We start from the raw sequence: 22,404 nt of genomic DNA on the forward strand, positions 1-22,404 counted from the left end.
GTAAGTAGCATCTTTTAAGAAGACTGCAGATGATGTCATTTTCAGATTGAAAATGGAACATGACTTATAAGACGATTAAGACTGTTTAATTCACTTGCAAATATATGGAGTCAATAAAAATATTATTGCATTCAAATGCTTATTTAAACAGGGGCTATTTATCATCTTGACCACTTTATCTGTATGTTAAGATTAAATACCAGGAAGAAATAACTAACAGCTGTGGATGTTCTGACCAAAACCAATGAAATGTTTCAGAATATGTGAAAATAGAAATGCTCAAAGGTAACTGGCTGGTAAGTAACACAAGGAGTTCACTACCTCAAAAAGAATTGGATGGAAATAAGGAAGAAACAGGCTGAATGTCAGGAATAACTTCCAGAAAGCAAGTTACTTCAGGCTGTAATTTAAATTGTGGATAGTCCATTGTTTGAATACTTAAAATTAAACAAAACATACTAAAATCATACAAAGAAAAGTCTGGTAGATGACCAGCTCACTTAGCTATTTATTTCCATAAATACAAACTGTAAGGTTATATTCAGATGTCTTTTTAGAAGTTTAATTTTTTTTAACCTGTAGTTCTTATGCAATTATCAAGTAGTAGACACCTGTAAATCTGGACTGCTGAATTGAAAGGCAAGAGAAATGAACCATTTTGTAGCTGATCTGACAGGCACCCTCATAGGTGATCTTATGACTTATGGCAACAATATGGAAGGCTGGATCCAACACTTGAAATCCTTCAGCCATGGATAAATGCAAAATTGCTGACACCAGTCTAATCTAACAAGAAGAGGTCACAATGAGTACAGGTGGCATATCCTAGTGGTCAACCGTGATTCCTCTCTCCAGCAGTGCAAGCAGCAATGAAATGCTGTTCTGGTTTGAGGTATTTTTAACTCTTGGAATGAAAACAAAAATCTCAGGCTGAGGGTGTTAATATAAAAATCAGAAAATACAGATATATTTAAAATAGGTTGAGCTAGCATCTTTAAAATTATATAACATTACACCCAGAAATATATTATAACAGCATTTTTGTGCCTTAAATGGCATGTCAACTTACTGTTACAAGTAATCATACTTTTATATGTGAAGCATTAATTTTGAGTCCTTTTTATTTCTGGAAGGATATTAAATTGTATTGACCAAACACATCATTGCTAAAAATCTCAACATTATTTATCCTTGTATAGCATATACCACTTAAAGTAATACAGAATAACCTTTTAACTTACTGTGTATAAAATATAATTGCTCTTCTTAATCAAGGCACAGTTCAGATACTCTTAAAGAATACAGATGATATTTCTTTTAATAGAATTATACAATAGCCTAGGTTGGAAGAGAATTCTGGAGATCAGATGGTCGAACCTTTTGTCAAAAGCTGAGCCTTAGATTTGATTATCCAGAGTCCTACCGAGCCAAGTCTTGAATGTTTCCACTGCTTATATACTAAAGACACTCAGCAACCAGAGTTTATGAAACTGCGGTAAAAAATGCTACTGGATGATATCACTTGTATGCTTGCACTTTCTCTGCAGTCAGCACCTTCCCTGCAGGCCTCAGTAAGTCAGAGTTTAGAAAATTATTTGCTTAATGAGTATTTCAACTTCTTATGGGAAAACCCTGCATTACAGTAAATGTGAACAGATTAACCATTCCGAGCATCTTAACATTAATGGTGTAGATGGAAGGAGGGACTGTTTGATTTTCTTGGAGATGGTGTCTGTGACACTGACAACTATAAAACTGGAATCAAACATCACAGAGATAACGCTGGTAGTTTTGACACTTTTTTAGAAGTCTTATTCACATGAAGAGAGATTCCTGACTGCTGATACAGAAAAGGCTCCTTCTGTGATCCCTATTTAAGTAAACAAAACTAATGTCTGACAGAGAGATTAAAAACACCCTGTGATTTAAAAACCAGCAATATGGCAGTGATATAGAAATAATCTCATTCTGCTAAATAGTAGTAGAGAAGATCTGACAGTCTGGGAAAGGAAGGTAGAAAACGAAATTTAATATAAAATTTTGATATATGATAAGCAAAACCTTGAATAAAGAAGAAAACTAAACAAGCAGAAGACAAAGCATTCTCCGGGTTTTGTGCCACTGCTGCATATACTAAAAATGAACTGAAAGGCACATCTTTCCACCTTGCATATGCCTGCATATGAAAATCAGAAAATGTAACCTCGATGTACTAAGCACTCAAAAAGTACTTTTTGGAGAGGATGGAATTTTTTTTTGTTTAAAGAAGAAAACTATCTGGTGAGTAATACCACTAGTGAGAAACACAAAAGAAAAAAAAAATATAAAAACGTACCCACCTGGCTACCGAATACATAAACAGAAAATCATTGTCAGGTGATCCAGGACTCTTACTATAGTCTGTATACTTCTTCTGTGTGGTACTTTTTATATCTTTCATTACAGATTCCATTTCTTTACTAAGATTGGTTTCAGACTATGAATAAAGACACAAAAGAAGATTAGTTAATTTTACCGGAAGAAATGCAATAGCTGATCACAAAGCGTAGCACTTCCATATTTATAAAAACACATTTGCAGGTTATGAAAAAATACACATTAAAAGCCAATATTCTTTCTCACAGAAGTGTTATAGTATTCTGAAAGTTATTCTGATTTGCTCTGAATATGAAAACATCGCTATTTTGTCCATCTCCTAAGTTCAAGAATCTCACTGCTTGCATTATTTTAAAGTATATTGGCATTCACAAATACATGAAAATAACAAAAAGTATCTCCATCAAGACTGGAAGGCTAACAAAATTTAATGGAATTAATTCTATAATTCAGAAAGACCTCATGAAGCTTTGTAATACATAAGCACCTGCAAACTGCTCTTTCTGTAAAACAAATAATCCATACCTTAAAATGTTCTTAATAGACATTCTTTAAATAGCTTCCAGTTACAGGGATATTGCTGTTTTAACATTGTAAAGAAATGATAAATGAATTTTATATTACGTGACTCAATTTTATGTAAATTACTATGGAGAAGTGAAAATGTACTTCATAAAAAATTGTATTAATCACATTTTGTCATAGCTTTTTAATTGTTTATTTTTAGTAGGTAATGCAGTAAGTGCTGCAAATCTTTTAAATTTCTTGTTATGAAAAAAAAATAGTATGCTATCTTCCATATCAGAGGAAAATGAAGTTTCGCAGGTTGTCGAGTTTCTAAGAGGTCACAAATGCAACATAATGTAAAAACTGAAAGATAGAGGCAAATTAACAAGGATCTTTCTGCCTTACACTGATGCTTACTGGGAAAGTTCCCAGCTGTTCTTGAAGATCTTCCACCTCTTGTACAAGATCTTGCATACACTTGTTACTATGACTTTGCCAAAGGCTTCTTTCCACGTTGTTTCCAGGGTAACAAGGAAGAACACTGTTAGCGAACTGCCTACAGAGGGGACAGGTAAATTCGCCTTTGTCCACTGAAAAACCCTGGAGGACCTGGTCATTCTAAAAGAAAATAAAGAAGATGTAGCTGAAATTTGCAAAAGATTATAATTTTTAGTTTGATATTTCAGGTGTATAGCTAAAGAACTAACTCTAAAACCAAAAAATGTAAAGAAAGAATGATTGGAATAGCTCTTCATTTTAGTCTCTAGTAGTTACGACCTTTTCACTATCTTACAATCCCCCAACTCAACTAGTTTTCCTAATTTTTAAGTACTCTTCATTGTCAACAATATCCCCATAATAAACTAGAAATACTTCAATGGGGTACTTTGAACATTTTACATGTGTTGTCTCTTCCTAGCAATTCCCAAAAACGTTTGAGACTCCCTTGATAACATCTTTTAATTTATCAAAAGGCAATTTTATTTTCAGGCATGAGACATATTTGAAGATATTTCTCAGAAGTAGTACAGGCTGAAAAACCTAATCAAGTAGCCATTGGAGTGCAGCATGACAAAACCCCTGATTATTTCTTCTTTATCACGAAGAACCAAAAAATGGACACAGAAGTACGCGTTTGGGAAGTGGGGGCATCTCCCAAGTACTCCTGTTACTGGCAAGCAGCCTTGCTTCAGCTTCGTGAATTGCCTCAACAGTTTCCCACTCCTGGGAAACGAGAACTGCTAAGTTAATAGTGACTGTAATTTAAACTTCAAGCAATCAGCCCAGAATGCTGAGGCATTCTGGTGAGCCTACTTTTACATACCTTTCTGGATGTTGATCTCTGATTGTACTATGGAACAATAAATGTTTTATCCAGATGAACACAAGTCTACATAAACTATTTCAGTACTAAGAATGCTAGGAATAGTAAAAATTATTATGCACTCATCTAGGTAGTAGTAATACATGCCAGGATCAAAAGTTCACTTAAACAATCTAGAAATATTCAAGAACACAATGAGATGGAATTAATAGTTAACAGTGTCTATATGATGCAAAAGATTACTTTTCCAAAATTCTGTAAAATTAGATTCTACCACAAAAGCACAGATTTTACTTATATTATCTTGATGACACAATCACCCCTGAAAGCATCTTTACAGTCATATGGAAAAGCACAATTCATCATGGGATCCAATAAAGGTGGCACAGCTTCCAGTTTCTCTAGAGGTAAATTTCACAGTATGACCAATGCCGATTCTAAAAATACAAAGCATTGCTCATCTTTTTTCTCAAAATGGAAACAAATCAACAAAACTCATGAAAAAATAAAACTAAAGAAATATCACATAAAGTAACCTTGAATAAAAAAGCAGTTTCATATGCAACAAGAAGTCATCACTTAGTCTTTATTTTATTACAATAAATAATACAGAAAGAAGTGATTGCTTAAAATCTAATGACTTCTACCACTGCTGAGCTTGTGATAACAATCTACTGTGCCATTCAGAAGATCTGCAATTGGGCTGCAGGAGGTTGAGAGGGGCAAAGGAGGCCAGCAACATCAATGGAACACTCCCCTGTTTACTCAGACCATGTGAAAATAAGGATGTCTTTTTTAGCCGACAATTTGTGAGGCTTAACTAACAAACTGTATTTTGAAATCATATATAGCAGTAAATTCCCAATAGTATTTTCCGGGTGGGGGGGGAGGGGGGGAAGCATAATTCACAAGAGTTAAACTGTTTTAACTCATTTCTCTAAATTGCATGTATATATATATAACATATACCATACATAACTGGAGATAAAAATCTAACTTTTTGTCACTGAATTTTCATATTAGGAATTAACCAAACCCACAAGTTTAGATTTGTAAAATTCCCCTTTCATTCTTTCTTCAGTTTCTCTGTAATTTCTAACACGTTAAACATCAAAACAGGAATCTATGAAACAGAAATGAAAAGTGTAAGAAATGCTTTACCTATATATGCACACAAGAAAAAAAAAAAAAAAAAAAACACAAGTGATTTAAGAACACTATTTAGTCTTTAAAATACTTTAAAAAGTGTTTTTTCTGACATTTCAGAATAACTGAAAACAAAGTACTTTTGTTAATAATGTCAAGATGTAATAAGAGATTTAGTACCTACAGTTCTTGAAACATAGTAAAAACATCTTGTCCATTCATGTAAACTCACTCTTTCTTTCTCTGAATTGAACAGCATAAATCCAATTGACTTCACAAAGAACAGTTGAGATCCAAATAAAAAAGATGACCTTTAGTTTTACTTACCCGTAAAGATTCCATGTAAGATTTGTGACAATCTATGTGCAAAGTGTGACCACAAGTTTGTACATAAACACCTCCTTCCCAGCCTATTGACACGGCCTGCAGGCAGGAACTCTAAAACAAAACAAAAACAGTAAGAAAAAAGAACAACAATATATATAAAGTATTTACCACAACTTATTTTAAGATTTTAAAAATACATAGATTTTTATTTGCATGCTGTCTAATTGAAAGACATGCTGTAGAAATAAAGAAAAATTTTATTTTATAAAGTATTTACTTGTCCTAACTTACATGTCTGCCATTATGCTATTCTTTCCAACAAAGAGCCAAACATGTAAGTTAAAATTCTGCAGTGCTTGTCTCATAAAATAATGACTTCTTTAAAGAACCTCTTGTACTACAGCATGAAGATGGCTCTAACTCTACCGTCTGTTCCAACAGTACAAGTTATCCCATGTCCAATGGCAATATACTGCTTCAATATGTTTCATTCAGTTTAGTACGTAACCAAAATAACAAGATCACAGTTATATAATTAAACCCCAACTTATCATTAAAATTCAGTGCAAAAACTTAGGGCTTTTAAGGAGCTGTTGAACAATATCGTATACAACACATCATAAAGGGAAAAGGGAACAAATACTTGCTCAGTGAATTAAGTTTTATACTAGATCATTTTGAAAACATTGGCCTTATTCAAAGACTGCACTTATAGCCCACATGTCAAAAATAAAGGTACTTCACTGGTAGTTCTCAGAAAATAATGAACTGAAAACGTTATGATAAGGAATTCTAGAAAATTCTCTTGCAGAATACCTAGCTATAAGTCAGTCTAATTATTAAATCTCCATTTCTCAAAAAAAAAAAAAAAAAAAAAATCATACACAGATTGAAATGTACATTCTGGTTATACATTTAAAGAACAGAAAAAGATATATGGCTACCAGAATTGGAAAACAATTTTTAGTGTAGACGCACCCTAAAACCATCTTAACGTATGACGCAAAACCAGGGTACTGTGAATAACCAACTCTGACATTGCATTTTCTGAGGATGTCCTAGCATCTCTTTTTTTTTTTCCTGCATCTGAGCAAGAAATGAAAACAAAATTACAAATTCTAGCTACAAGACATGCTCCTATTTACTTTGTCTCAACCTGACATTCATAATGTCCTATGACCCTCTCAGGCCACAGAACAAGAAAAACGTTTTCTCCTGCTGGTTCCTGCATAATTTAGTAGGCTGCACTACTAGTAAGGTCGTATGATATACCTGGATAAGCCCCACAGGACAAATGTTTCCTTCAGGAAAAGCATTATTTATTGCATGTATTTAATGAGACTACTCAGTAGCATGTGCATAAGAAAGAAAAACCCAATCCCAAAGCCTTTGCAGAAAGGCTTTATTATTCTGGAGTTCAGAAATAAAGGAGATTCAAATGCAAGCCATAGGTTTGGGATGGAGCACACCTATATCAAGTTATTGGATACAGAGTACTGTGTGACTCTGATAATAGTCCTATCAATCTAGTACATGTAGTTTTATCTCCTAATCCTTAGTCATACTTCTCCATATTAAAAATAATCACTTTCAGTGATTTTTCCTTTAATGGGCAAGAACTCTACTTCCTCACTGACAGCAAGCATCAAATTTCAGCTAAGAAAGCGCAGAAGGAATTTTTATGGAGACAATTGCCCTGTTTTGCCCAATCTGTATATAGCATGTAGCTTTCGAATATTTTTTTTTCTTCTAGTAGGATAAGCTAGATCATGCTTCATAACTTAAAATTTTCACATCTAAGTGAAATTATTCTCTTGCCTCCTGAAATCTGTTGTTAGAGGAAGGACACTTACTGGGAAGGACACAGTTGATAAACAAAATGACTTCTTATTGCTTAGCTCAGCTGAACAAGATGCTCAAGACACTAACAGATGTTTCCATTTTTATGCCAAAAGAAATTTAAGGATTAGTTCTTTCATGCAGAGACATTTTTTAGCACAGTAGTGACCTGGAAACTTGAAAGCAAAAATAGCTAATTCAACTAATGTTTGAATCACGACTGGATTTTTTGAAAGCAGGATGCGTTTGCTCATTGCATTACAGTATATTTTAGACTAATCTGTTGGTAGTGTTACTGCACAGAAAGGGAAATATACATTTCACTGAGATCAAGTTTTTGAGTAACATTTTGCTTGGAACGCCTTCCATTTGTAGTATGCAAACATGTAAAAATAAAGCTACAGTATTGCTTCAATGTTTTTAATCACTTCAGTAGGAAAAAATATTCATTAACTATTTGAAACAATAAACAAACATCATCAATGTCAAAAGAAGAAAAGCTTGCCCACAGATTCTTTCTGAACTAAAACATCTTTTGTTTAGAAATAATTTTCTGCTTACATCTTTAAAAGTTTTACTTTGTAGCAAGGAAATGCATAATATTTGCCTCAGGAGAAGGTGCTTTTCTGAAAGCATTGCCCAATTTTTAAAACTGTATCAATTATGAAATTTACTCTAAATTAATCTACTCTACATAAGCAGCTTGGTTGCAGCTGGCAAATTTCAATTATCTGTGGATGACAGATTATCAGAAAGCTAGCAATTGTGTCAGAGTAAAAATTTTTCCTCTTTAAAGCTTCTAAAGGCTGATTATTTAGTTAGATCTGCCTAAAAGCTGGTATATCACCTGGGACTCATCTATAGGAGCTAATTTAAGGTCACAGGTTACATATTCTTCTCCCTTCAGAATGATTTCTCAGAACACATGTTATTATCTTACACGTCTCTTTTATACACTAGCAAGGAAAGTCACAGGCAGCACTTCCACAAAGGTCTACAACTGAACAAGTCCTCTTAAGCAACAATTGGCTCTCAAAATTAAATATGAAAAGCTGTAACGTGGCTTTGTGAAGCAATGCCAAACTCTGCTTGGAACAGCTAACAGAACTGCAGAATGGAAACCAACGTATCAATTAATGTAAAATTGAACTTCAGTAATGTGCAGAGTTGAGGATTCAGCAGGAGAGAGTGAAGTCTTCTGCTGGTCCCCCTCCTTCCCATCCACTCATCCTCCCCTTCTCTGTAGTGGCTCAGAAAACTGTTACAGGTTAAAATAACTCTTTCTACTTACTCTGTGCTGCCAAAAATACTTTTAACTAATTAAGAGTAATTCCTTGATCAGGTTTTCTGAATGGCCACAAGAAAACTGGTGTTTTGAAAGTAATACCTAAGACAGCAAAACCACATCTCAATTGTGTGCTCACACTGAATTGTGAAATATCTTCTTCTAGAGAACATCTGCATGGATATTTAATGACTATATAGCCTGTAGATACACTAGAATCCAAAAATCTAACTAGGGAAAAGCCAGACGCTATTTCAAAGTAAGGACCCTATGAAATGTAAACACTTCGTAACTCCTGCAAGATGATGAAGTGTTCACTAAACGTAGAAATGAAACTAGGACGAATCTAAGTTGTAATTTCATCTACTTCTTTACACAAATTTTTTGTAAGTGGTATTATTTTTCATATGAAGTACTTACATCTTTAAAGTATTGCTGTAAAGTTGTAAGCCTCACATCATGCAGTGCTGCACAGGTATCCCCAGGGTATATTTGCTCCTCTTCAGTAGTTGGTAGTTTCTTTGGCTCAGTGCTATTGCAGCATTGTCCCAACACTATATGAAGAAAAGAAGCAATAAAGAATGCAATGGGTAACTATATGCTAAACAATTAAGAAAACAATCAGGAAATTCTAGTTTGTAACTACAATATGCTTTGTTGATGTTAAACAGTAAAGAAATTATTAAAGATACTAAATACTGAAAGTTGTGCTTTTGCACTTGTACATAAAGTATATATACATACACAAACACACATACATATAGAAACACTGATGGCTAATTTATTTTCTTTTTCTTTCAATACCTATTTTCCTGCAGGTCTATTATATGCTGCTGGGTTTGCAAAAGGAAAACTAGGAAGAAATGAAACTGCTCTTCTCCCAAACATTTAGAAATTTTTTCAGTACCCTTTGACCTACACATGTGCCTCATGGAGGACCATCCACAGAAAAAGAGAAGACTCTGTCTTCCCGGGCACCATGAGACACAACAGTATTTATGCACATATACTAAAAGATGCAGAAACACTGCTTGTCCAGCAAGTCACACATTCATACCTGAGGATGCTTGCAATAGTACAACTAGCCCTGTGGGTCTGTCTTCAGTAGAAGGACCACTTTGTCCACAAATAACACAATCATATATTGCCTCAGAAACATGCTGTTCTGATGTAGCTACCTCCATGGCAATATCAGCATCTGGCGATTCTAAAAAAGGATAAGAACACTGATATTAAACACAGGGGAAAAAAATTCAATTGCACCTGCACTCAGGTAGTGATGAAAAAACTCCAAAATAATCTCTTTAGTTTATCTACAACTAAAACATTGACCATTACTTGAAACTTACCTTGCTGCTTCAAACAGAAAGACACCTACACAACGAAGTACAAGTTCTCCCATATTCAAAATTATTCCCAGTGGAATTAAATGTTTAGTTCAAGTTTTGTATTAAACCTGACCTCTTTAAAACTTCTATAAAACAGAGATCTAACTTCTATTTCATTAAATACTATATTGAAAACTCTGAAGAGAGACATAAAGGGCAATGAATATGAATCTCTGCTAAAACCAGATTTGCTCATAACTGACTAACAACAAGTAGAAGGAAAAAGTTAATCTGGAGACCTTAGAAATAATTTAAAGACAATTAGACAAGGCAAATGAAACGTGCAACTAAAAACGAAAGATTTTTTTTTTTTTTTAATATGAAACTTGGACAATCTTTAAAAATTGGAGGTGCAATAAGAAAGTAGTCTGCTGCTATGCAGCAGATGTTTAGTTTAACATTTACTGTACACAAGACATATTAGAGATTTTGTTTTCTAATGGTCCACATTATTATTTCCTAGGTGCACAAACAGAAATGTTCAAGGCTAAGGACCAGCTTCAAAGTATTGAAGCAATTGCACTCGATGTAGCTTTGTTCACATGACAGTTGGTGGTGGTGGTTTCAGGGCAGGGGCTAACCAAAATAGAAGCAATTTTACGGTATGTTACAATCCAAGGTAGGAATTCTTTATTGGCTTGAAAGAAAAGCACCTTAGGACTAGACAATGTTGTCCTGACTGCTCAGGAACCCATACAGTCAGCCTCCTGAGCTAGAATATAAGGGTGCTTTGTTTCTTTCCTAGAAGATAATTTTTGCAAATGAAAACACTTCCTCCCTGCCTTCAACCATGCCTTTTATTTCCTTGATTAAGTAGGCCAAGGTGCTGGATAGAGAACCCAAAAACCTTGAGTGCAGCAACAATCCTAAGGGAGAACTGCTTTTAGGAGAGCTGCTCTCTTCTGAAAGTCCACTACAAGTTCAGCACAGGAGGCCTGCTGCTGTAAGGAGAGGCGTGTTGGATGCCAGGCAGCGTCCTTTGCTATGAAAAGCTCCATGCAATGCTCTCACTCACAGGGCAGAATCAAAATTACACTGTTCTAGTAACTATTGATTTCCCAGTCAGTTATTGAGGATCATATGAAAATGAACTCTGATCTTCATTGACGTACAGTTAATATTGTACACACGTCTATCACCATCTAGTGGCAGTCAGATGTACAATGAAAGAAAAAGCAGAATACATCAACTGCAAATGTTTTTTATTTCTTAAGTCCAAACACCCAGAAAACCTAGGAGCAACTGTAGCACAGAAGGGAAAAGTAAACACTAAAGCTATTTTTTATATTTAATATCACCTCATAATTCTGTAACGCCCAGTCACATATACCTGTGTATCAGAACCACATGACAGGAGAATGACTAGAGAGTTCCAGCCTTCTTATTTATCTTTTGCTAAAATATTGTCAATACAACATAAAATATGCATCCATTTAATATTTTTAAGAAGTGTGGTAAGAGAATACAGTGTGTCAATCTGATTTTGAACAACTCAATGGAAGTCCTCAAAATCAGTGAACATTTAATTCACAAAAACCCCTTCATTCATCATAAATTGCTTATTTTAAACTTAAAGGAAAAAAACACAGATCTTTGTATTTAAAAGGTGTTTCAGTATATGCAATCTGTACTTCTATTGCCTATGCGCAACAGGCACATAAAAATCAGGGTAATTTAATTTTAGAACTCAATGATCAAATGCATGTTTCCTTCACAACTACTTAGATCTAGTGCTAGGCTACTTTGGCAAACAATAAAATTTCAAGGGAACTAAACTTCTAGCATCAAGGAAGACTTCCTAATAAAATAACTTCCCCCAGAGCTAGTGAAAGAAAACGAAGTCAACTTACACAAAATTCATGGGTAAGTGAAATTGGCAAGAATTAAAAATCTCAAATAATTAAGCAGACCAAAAAAACCCAACCAACACCACCCCCCCACCCCCCCCCCCCCCCCCAATTATTTTTGAATGGACTATGATAAACCTTGATTACTGGCTTAAACTAGTCGTTAGCTTCTTTGGAAGATAAGACTTGGGCTATGGTTTGTTTGAGAGGATACATTTAGCTGCTAGGCTGAAGCATGGCTTTACTAGCCAGGCAGCAGTCACATGAGACAGCAAGTGTATCTTATGTCAAGCATTCTTTGGAATACAACCAAAGATGCTTACAGTTGAAAACTCTGACTCTCCAAAGATTTAACCTAATTGATTTCAGAGACTTGTCCTGATGATGTCAATGTGTGTGAAGAAGGAGTAAATGAGAAATACAAGATAAGACGCGTGGCACTGGTATCAATTCACCAGGTTTCTCTCATGAGGTTTGTCTAATGTTGCAACACACCCCACACCCTTATGGTGGGTTCTGGGACTCTTCTTGGTCCTTGTGAATTATTTCAGAAATCTGGATAAATATGAACCTCATTAAAAACAAAGATAAAAACACTAAAGGAGGATGAAAACATTTAAACTGTGACAGAAATCCAGGGTAGTGCCAAACACTATAATTCCCATGGGTTTTTAAAAAAGTGTATTTAGCTCTTTCTTTGGTTTTGTACCAATAGGAGTAAGAGACCCAAAGTTACAAAATCCTAGTATTTCCTGCTTCCTAGCAAATACTGATCAGTCTGCTAAAATCTAGCACACAGTTTTATCATGGAATGCGTTGCGCCTGAATTTTATTTCATTTGTCCTCTCTGGAGTTAAAGATTCACTCCCCTTCTTTCCCCTACCCAGCATAACCCCAGAATGGAAAGGGCTCTGTAAACACAGTAAAAGGTTTACAATCTCTGTTGACTGCAGTCAACATTCTACTGCTGTACACATTGTGTGTCAAAGGGGCCCCTTGGTATCAAAGCAACCATTAGCATGCTAATATTCTTTGCCCTGACCCAGCATATATATTCTCAAGAGATCAGTACCTAATTTATTTTTCTATCTGGGTTCAGAAGATTGAGCGTTAGGAAATCTATGTCACCTTGCATTAAAACTCTGACTTCTTTTTAACTCTAGCTATGGAACATTTGCTTGAAGGACAAAATTATGTCCTGCCAAGACTCACATCATCGGAAAAAAACACAAAAATCATACTGCATACTTATCACGAGGCATTTAAAAAAAAAAAAAAAAATCACATTGGGCACTTCAAAAACAGCAAAACTACTGAAGGAACATGAGATATCTTAATATTTTTAATTCACAAATTAACCAATTTACAAATTTTCACTAATATACATTTGATTAAGTAGTTTAGCAGCTTGCCTGGAATGGATCATAATATTTCATGTTTATAGAACTTAGATAGACAGATCATTACAAATATCACTGTAATTTGTTAAAGGCTACTATTAACCTCGGGCAGAGGGATTTATTTTTGTTCTTATCAAGTCCTGCCTGAAAGACAGTGAAGTTTCAAAAGTCTCTTGCATGGAGTTCCACATCAAGACAGATAAACCACAGCCTCACACTGCGGTATGTGCTCTCCAAACACAGATGTAAAAGCAGCTATTACTAGGAGACTAGAAGGCCTATGGAATTGACACTGGATGTGACAATACGTTTTTCACTCACTAGACATTCTCCTCAGATATTTCAAGAGCTCTATCTGCTGCTCTTAGAACGATGTTTCTTGGTTTATTTTTCTGCTTTTTATGTTCGTCCTGCAGTCAAACAGCTAAAGACAGCACAGTGGATTCTGTTCCATCCGAGCTCATTAACATGACTGTTTCTAAATTTCACTTAAATACTTCCCAGCAAGCTTGAATGGCAATGCAGTTCTGCAGATGTCACAGGATATAAATAGAAAGTAACAGGGGGCACAAGTGGAAAGGGCTAAATAATCAGAATTTTTTCTACAGTGATTATATGCAAGAAAATGCCAACCTTTACTTTCAGAACCTCAGATGAATTTGTGAATTCCAGTTCAAATAAATAATTTTTGCTCATAAAATGAGGCATGTTTAATATTGAAAAATGAACATGTAATTGGGTAACTACCTTTTAAGCCATGTTTCATTGCAGCATCCCAACAATCAAACAAGAGGAGTGCCTCAGGGGATTAACAGTGGCTCTATAAACTTTAATAAACACTTTGGAAACTATTATGTTTATGGGATTTTAATAAAATAATCTTTAAGTTTTGGCTATTCTCCATTATTCCTGTTGTCTTCTAGACACATTTATTTTCAGAGTATTTTCAGTCTTTTATGCTGTCAAAAGAAAGCTAGTATGAAATTTTTGAAGTGCTATACCCAAAACCAGTTACACCAGTTCTCACATTTTACCACTGAATCACATCCACACTTCATAGATAGAGAAGTTTTAAAAGCGGCTGCTGATAATGATAATTTGCTCAAATGACACCAGCTGAATCGGTGACAAAGCCAGGGAGCTGAGGCCTCACCATCTCTGCATTCTGATGGTGTTATTACTGTTACAACAAACAATCAAAATTAAGAAATAAACCTACTGCTGAATTTCAACCTATAGCAAAAGTAACAGGTAACAGAGTTTGAATGTGTGAGAAGGGAATGCATTTTAACTGACTGATTTTAGTATGAAAGGAATTTTTTGTTTTCAAATGTACTATTTCACCACAGCTGTGATACAATTCAGGGTTAGACTATTAAATACTTAAATTAATTTTAACTTGAATCACTCCAGAAAGACTAGTTTCAGAATTCTTACCATGTCTTGTGTTTTAAAATTAGAGTAACAATAGTTTCTGCAACTTTTTCAATAATTTGCTGTAACATATAGAGACTACATTCATGGCTGAACAAATTACTTCAGTTAAAAAAAAAAAAGTTAGAGCAAACTGAAGAGAATATTCCTGGCAAACAATTAACCTAGGTTTTTAAATAAATCCTCTACACTATAATGGAATATGTACTTCCTTTCTGTGAGCTATTTTAATGCTAGTCAGGACATAAAAGCTAGTGAATACCGGACTATAGCACAAATTCAGTGAATTTTCATCACAAACTCAGAAAACAGTATGGCAACCTAGAAGACACTGCAAAAAGTTAGTGAAAAAGTAAAGCAATTATTCAACTAACACAATGCCTGGAATTCTATTAAGTTGTTGCCAAGAAATGTCTTCGTGCAAAATAACTTTACAAAAATTTAATCCATTAAATTGATTCTATCCACTTCTATGCATGACCTGATACAACTGACAACAAACATTACATTTTATGTTAAGATATCTGAAGTTAGTAATTGTTTAAATACTAAAACCCAAAGAATTTAAGTGTTGCATGCCCAAGAACTTTTTAATGCACAGTCATAAGCACAAAGGCCCAGGTCTGCCTATTAAAGAAATTAAGGGTTCTTTCTAATATTTGACATATATAGTTAAGTAAAAGCTAAGTGTTCCCAGTCCTCCACACAAATAAATGCTGTGTAAGTTATTGATTTAACTAGTATGCTTCATCCACAAATCACAGCAGTTACCTTAAACATAGCTTATAAAACTTGAGCATGAGAGTGTTTATACATACATATGTATACCTGTAGATGCAGCTGACAGGTAAATATATATAGATAGATGTAATTTCATACATAAAAGCATCATCTTTAAAGTTGCAATATCAACAATTCAAAGTATAGGTGACTGCAGAATCAAAGTCTCCCAGTCACTTTCAATTAGCCACGACTGTAAAAAGACTTAAATTTTAATATGTAGAACTGCGTGTTTCTTCTTCCCTTCTTCCTTACTTCAACAAAGAGATTAAAAAGAAATAGGTACCCATTTAATAAGCATGACTTAAACTCATTTTTATCTGTGAACTTTGTGTTGCATTGCACGCTCTCCAAATATAACACCATTTATATAGTAATTAATTTGCTAAAGAAATTTCAATGATTGCTGTATCGAAGACCTTCATAAGTATGCAGGAATAAATCTTCTCAGCAACCTATGAACTGAAGGGAATTTAACAATTTAAAAAAACAGACTTTTTCAGCAAAAACAGTTGTCAAAATATTTCTAACCAGTGATTAAACTCAAATCAAAACTACATAGCAGATGATTTGACTGGAAGAGAGGGAAAGAAAAAAAAAATTCCTGCTTTTTCTTCTCTTTCGAAAGTGCTGATTTTCAACAAAGTAATCCAGATCATGAAAATATTTTCCATTCCTCAGATAAACACAAGCAAACTAATCAAGATTATGTGCTTCTACACAGAACCTGAAAGAACTTATCCTCAAGAACAAGAGCTGATTCTGCTGTAAAGCTTGTAACTGAAATAGAATACAATGTTACTGCTTATAGTTACTGTGATGATCTAAAACTTATGCTTTCCTTAATTCTGTATATGAAATTAAAATGCAAAACTTTTACCTTATCAAAATTTGAGACTCTATGAAGAAATAATCTTAGATTTTATTATTACAGATTAAAGAAAATGCAATCTTTAAAAGACAAACTAACTTTGAGACATTTTATATTAAAAGGTAAATACTTTAAAACATACCACACACATTTAATCATTTAATCCACGGTATATTAAGAAAAAATAGGAATAAAATTATGTCCTACAGATAATGTGTTCTCTTTTAAATATTTTCAAGATCATTTAATCTATTCTTTAGCAATTATGTATTCAGTATTATCTGTCCTAGAAAACACAACTTTAAGCCTCTTAAGATGTACTTAGTGCACAAGTAGATACAGTAGTGGAATCTGAGGGGAAGGTTTTTTGTCTGGGGTTTCTTTGTTTCTTTTTGAAACTGTTTGAGTAAAAACCTTAATACTAACATGGAAATTATGGAAATTTAAAAAAAAAAAAAAAAAAAAAAAAAAGGCAAGCAGTCAACCACACAAAAACTTACCAACATCCATGGCAGTTTCCATGAAGCTTTTCTGCCTTGAGGCAAATTCAGCCAACAATTTCTGTTGCCTCTCTCTGGCTTTCCGTCGTCTGAGTGAAAGAAGAGGGGGAAAAAAGAGTGTATATACTGGAGGAAAAATATCAGTTCGTAGTGTCAGGCTGATTACAGTTGCCACCTTCAACAATATCATTCAAAATGCAGGTTTTCTCTAAATAAAAGATTAATTTTCAAGGCTAAAAAAGCAATCTCTTGCTTTAAAAGTAGTTTTTTAAGAAATAAGAGTTATTTTCTTTTGAGTCTGAAAGAAAGGAATAAAATCCTATCCTAAAAAAACCCTTCAGAAAACCAAAGGATCCTTTAACAGATTAGGACATGGCATCGTAAGAAAAAGAACCCAAGACCTTATTATTGAAAGTTATTTTTCTGTTACATAAGGGAAGAATAACAGAGTGAAATGTCAACCATTGTACAAAAACCAAGTACTCTTGTGAGCAACCAATGTTTACAAGTTGTTAATAATAATAATAATGCCTACCTCACTCACTTTTGATATTAAGCTTGATGCCAAGGGAAACAATTATGAATAATTTATTTTCCAGCTAACGCTCCTCATACTGGTTCCTTCTCCCCCACCTTCACCCTAGATACTGGTCACCAACAGCTTTTATACCTGGACTTACAGAAGTTTGAGGCTGCTTCCAGACTGAAGGCCCTTATCTCCCTGGAGCCAACCTGACTTCACTAACTTTTTCCTCATCGTTTAACACAGCTCTGTATTTAAAAATGGCAGACATTAGAAACTCATTCTTGTCTGTCCTTCTATTTAAACTGTACTAGTGATCTGTACAAGGCTATATGACCAGCTACTCTAGAACTCCCTATATATATAGACTGCAGCGGGTAGAGGAATATTGATGGGTATAAAAAGATAAAGAAAATAGACATTGATTTTCTTCTTCCTGAGGTACTAAGAAAGGATCTTTACTTTGACAAGAGTTTACAAATAGAGGAAATTGGAGAGCTCAAGTGGGAAAACCAAACAAAACTGACCCCACAGCTGCTCATCATACAGCACGTGCAAAGACCTACGTGCCCCACGGATGAGGGCTTTACGCAGCACCTCCCCAGTGCAGCTACGGAAGCACTATCAGAGCTACAAACTCTGTGTATCAGCATTTACAATGAATTTTTTTACCCTGCTCAGAGATGATTCAGGTAACTAACAGGGGATTTAAAAACCTCACTTGGCATCTGACATGCTGATGGGTTGCTCTTTAGTCTCCAGCACTGTCTGATTATCACTGTCCTGGCACAGGAACAGGTATGCACAGGCCCAACGCAGCTAATATACTGTAACCTGTTATCCCGAGGTGGCCTCTTTATAAGTCAAAGCTTCTAACTTGTTTTCTTCAAGACACCTTAAAAACCCAAATATCTCTGCCCATTTATCTGTCACATTGTACAGCCACCGTTTCTCAAAATAACTTCTATTTACAACAATCCTAAGATTCATTATTCTGAGGATCAGACCAGGGCATTCATTAAACCTGTTTTTATTTATTTCTCCCTGGGAATTTCTCAATATACGGCTTGACTAAAAGCAGAGTGACTGTAAATAGAGGCCTTTAATAAGAAGACATAAACAAACTCTGACAGATTCAGTACAGCTCAGTAATTTTCCATGATGGCCCATGGGAGTATGACACTGCAATTGAAAAAATACTGCAAGCAGCTCAAGCTCTCTTCTAGTTCTGTATTTCAGTTTCTATGGCGACAACCCATTGCCTGAGTGATGCCAAGTTTGCCGTTATATATTGAAGTAACCAAAAAGGGTGATCACCGAACGCTCACAGTCTGCTTTATCTTCACTAATACCAAATTGGACTTGGGGGAAAAACAAAACAAAACAACAAAAAAAAAGTAAAAATTGCAGCCTGACTATAGGAGCACTGTCAGTCTATGAGATCAGTCATTTCAGTTATCACACTGTTTAGTAACAAACTTCATGGGTCCCCAATGCCATTAGGGATTTGAGGAGAAGAAAATAGTCACTCAGAACAACAAAGAACTGGAAACATTTGTTTTCATCATTACGTTAGCCCCAGAACTTAACTGAAAACTTCAACTGCCCACAATAGATCCTTGAAAATATCACATCCTTTATAGGGGGAAAGGAATGACCTTACCCTTTTCTATATGAAAAGTTACTTGATTTATTGATTCTCATGCTTCTCCTGTACAAAAATCTAGCACTACTGAGTACCACAATAACAAGTAGGTGTAGCTGTGTTTCATCTAAAGCAGCCATTCAGTCTGGCATTTTCTGAAAGACAATTTTACGTGCTAACCCTTGACTGTTTCTCTCATTTACTGAACTATTACAAGGGATGTTGAAAATTAAACCATTAACCGACCACTTGTAAGAAAAAATTAATTTTACTTTGTAAAGTATGTAACTTATAAAAAATATTAAATCTATTTTTAATTTTTTTATGTTTAATTTTCAAGTACAGTGTAGGTCTTGGACATATCAGAGAGAATTTAGTGAAAAATTTATTTTCAAAACAATAAAAATAGCAGAATAAATAAAGCTAATCCTGAAACTAAATGAGTCAGCTGCATGTTTCTACCCAAATTTCTAGAACCATAATCACATAGTCTGGTTACATAAACCATTAATACATCAAAATACTGCTGGGACAAGCACTCAAGAGTATTCTTGTCCATTCCAGCCTGCGCCCTGTCGCTACTTCAGCGAATGTGTTAAGTTTTCTGACCTGACCACCCCACTCTCTACACCCCAACCTTCTAACCCTATCCACCATCCCCTCGCTTCAAATGCCATGTTTCAGTCTTTTGTACTAACCAGTTACCAATCTCTTCCCACTGCCCCACTCCAGCCAGTCTTTCTGGTTGGCTCTGTAACATCCCCCAAATGCCAATCTCTGTCTTACTCGCGCCCTCCAGGCATTTGCATTCCTATTCCACATTCTCCTTCTCCTATCAGCTCTTAAGATCCCATCCTCTGGCACTGAGATTTTCACTAAAAACTAGTTCTTTCATTTGCTACTCTTCTCTGAGTATTTCTGTCCTGACAGCTCAGTTCTTCCCTAACATCCCCAACTTGCCAGCTTGAGTCTTCCCACATCAACTATTCACTTGATCTGGCATCTTCCCTTCGCTCACTATTATATCGACCAGGTTTCTCCTTCCAGTCCCAGTCTTCAACTCTTTGCCCCTGCTAGTCCTCATTTTCACCTCTACTTCTCAGCTCTAGTTGCTGTCCTCCAGGCATTTGAACTGGATGATTCCCCCTCCATAGGACTCACATATCAACACAGCAGTTGCTGAAAGCAGAAGAGAAGCAGGCTCTCTGCATTCAGTTTCAGTTGTGCTGGTATTCTGGGTGCTCTCAAGACTCATCATGTCCCAACCTCAATCTCAAAACTGTCTGAGCTTTTTCCCCCAAAAATTCAGACAGACAGAATTTTGAAATTGAATGTGTTGGACAAGCAAAAAAGGCAGCATTACCAAACCCACATATAGTAAACAAACTGAAATAATCATGCTGTGATGTGTGCACGTGAATGAACAGACAATATAAAAATCAGAAAAATTTTCTACCTCATCTTGAGGTTGCACAGTTAAGCCTCAAAAGTTAACACAGTCTTAATTCTGCACCTTTGTATATATGAGTGGCATACCTGGCAACATGAAGGGTGAGCATCTATATCACATAAAATCATTATGAAAGTTTTCTTATTTAAAGATCTAAATTATCAAGGTGCAGGTTTTTCCTCAGTACCCATGTAAATCATGTATATACAAAATGGATAAAAAAAAAAAAAAGAGAACTGTAGAATTAAGACTTGTTCTTTTAATAACTTATTCATGCAAAGACCTAGAGACAGATCAATCAATAGATGCACAATACACACTGCCCTTCTACCACCCCTTTACTTTGTTCTTAATGTTACCTTTCTTCTTTATCCAAAGTTTTCTTCTCTGCAGAACTAATCTTTTTTGGTGGTACAGGAGGTAGGACCTTTCTGCATATCTCTTCAATTATACGTTTATTCAATCTGCTCTGTACAGCAGCTTTCAATAAAATTCTTTCTACTGCCGTCATTCCATCACCGTGAGAGTATCTTGGAACTTCTGGGTGGATTAAAACATCCACATCATCCAGCCACGGAGGATAGTAAGAGTTTTGCTTTCCTGAGAGTTTGTGATGCAATTTAATCAGCAAGGACAGTATGCTTTCCTTGACTTCTAGAATGGCTGTGGTTAGCTGTGGAGTTGCACCAGGTGCTGACCATTTCATTGACGTTTTGGGTCGAACCACCTGATTTGCCTCGCTGGTGTTCCGATTGATGATCTCCTGAAATTTCTTTCTACGTTCTGCGACCAAACTGAACACTTGAGCTGTCCCCGAGTTCTTGGGAAGAAAAAAATATAACATTTAATTTTCAAAAATATAAGTATAAACAACATACATTTATAAAACTATAGAAAATATTTTGAACTAGGAGGAAAGGCATGAAACATTTTAAGTTTCCTCTCCCCTTCCAAAATGTATTGGAATTTGGTATAGCAAAATACTAAGCCTGCATGTCATATCTTCATACAAATCTGTTATACGCAGCTGCATAAAAAGCCAAGTACAAAATTAAAATATCATCCATACCAAAACAACTAACAACTGGCTTTGCTCTAGTCAAACTCAGAATTCTGTTCTCCGAGTAATATTTCCTTACTTTCTCGGGAATATTCATAATTTCAGTATCTTTATGTCATTTAAATGTCTTTATTACAGACTACGGAGCACTGCTGCACTTTCCATGGGCACTGTCCATTTTGTGTGGATTTATTAGCTGAGATCCAGAAGCCACATACCCATATATCTGCAAGCAGAGCTCGCTATTCAGGGCACACGAGTGCAGCTACATTAATGACAGAGCCCATTCAGGTGTTTCTATTCTATGCTACCCTTGCTTTCAGTCCCAAATTAAGGATACATGGAAGCAACTTGCATATACTGAACCCATAGCAGAGAGATGTTTCCTGAATATTTTGAACATGAAATTCAGAATGCTTTAACATCTTACCCTCTCCTTCTCAGAAGGACGGGCAGCCAAAAGATACCAAATACTTCAGAGATCAAATACAAAAATGGGATTCTGACAATCATCTCACCTACTTTCTTTATTTTTTAATCTATTTCATCTCACCTACCTACTTTAAATTTTGATCTATTTTTCTAACATTAACATGAAAAAGAAATATCCATTGTGTTTCACTACAGTTGCCATACAGTAATCTTAAGTGCTGTATACAAAAGATACAAAAGCAATCCTGACATAGAGATTATATTATCTAC

At 35.1% G+C, this 22,404-nt stretch overlaps 1 protein-coding gene across 1 annotated transcript in view; it reads right to left on the reverse strand.

Moving 5' to 3' along the window:
- The window catches only part of UBR3 (ubiquitin protein ligase E3 component n-recognin 3), a 119,370-nt gene that overhangs the window by 42,033 nt on the left and 54,933 nt on the right, over positions 1-22,404 (reverse strand). Inside the window, exons 24-30 of the mRNA XM_082313627.1 lie at positions 21,002-21,462; positions 17,025-17,113; positions 9,862-10,011; positions 9,225-9,358; positions 5,681-5,791; positions 3,301-3,501; positions 2,340-2,476 (exon numbers count right to left, since the gene is read on the reverse strand). Coding sequence (XP_082169753.1) covers positions 2,340-2,476; positions 3,301-3,501; positions 5,681-5,791; positions 9,225-9,358; positions 9,862-10,011; positions 17,025-17,113; positions 21,002-21,462 — 1,283 coding nt within the window. The remainder of the gene's footprint in view (positions 1-2,339; positions 2,477-3,300; positions 3,502-5,680; positions 5,792-9,224; positions 9,359-9,861; positions 10,012-17,024; positions 17,114-21,001; positions 21,463-22,404) is intronic.

The sequence above is a fragment of the Platalea leucorodia genome (genome assembly GCF_965183815.1).
Source record: "Platalea leucorodia genome assembly, chromosome: 5".
NCBI classification, from domain to species: domain Eukaryota; kingdom Metazoa; phylum Chordata; class Aves; order Pelecaniformes; family Threskiornithidae; genus Platalea; species Platalea leucorodia.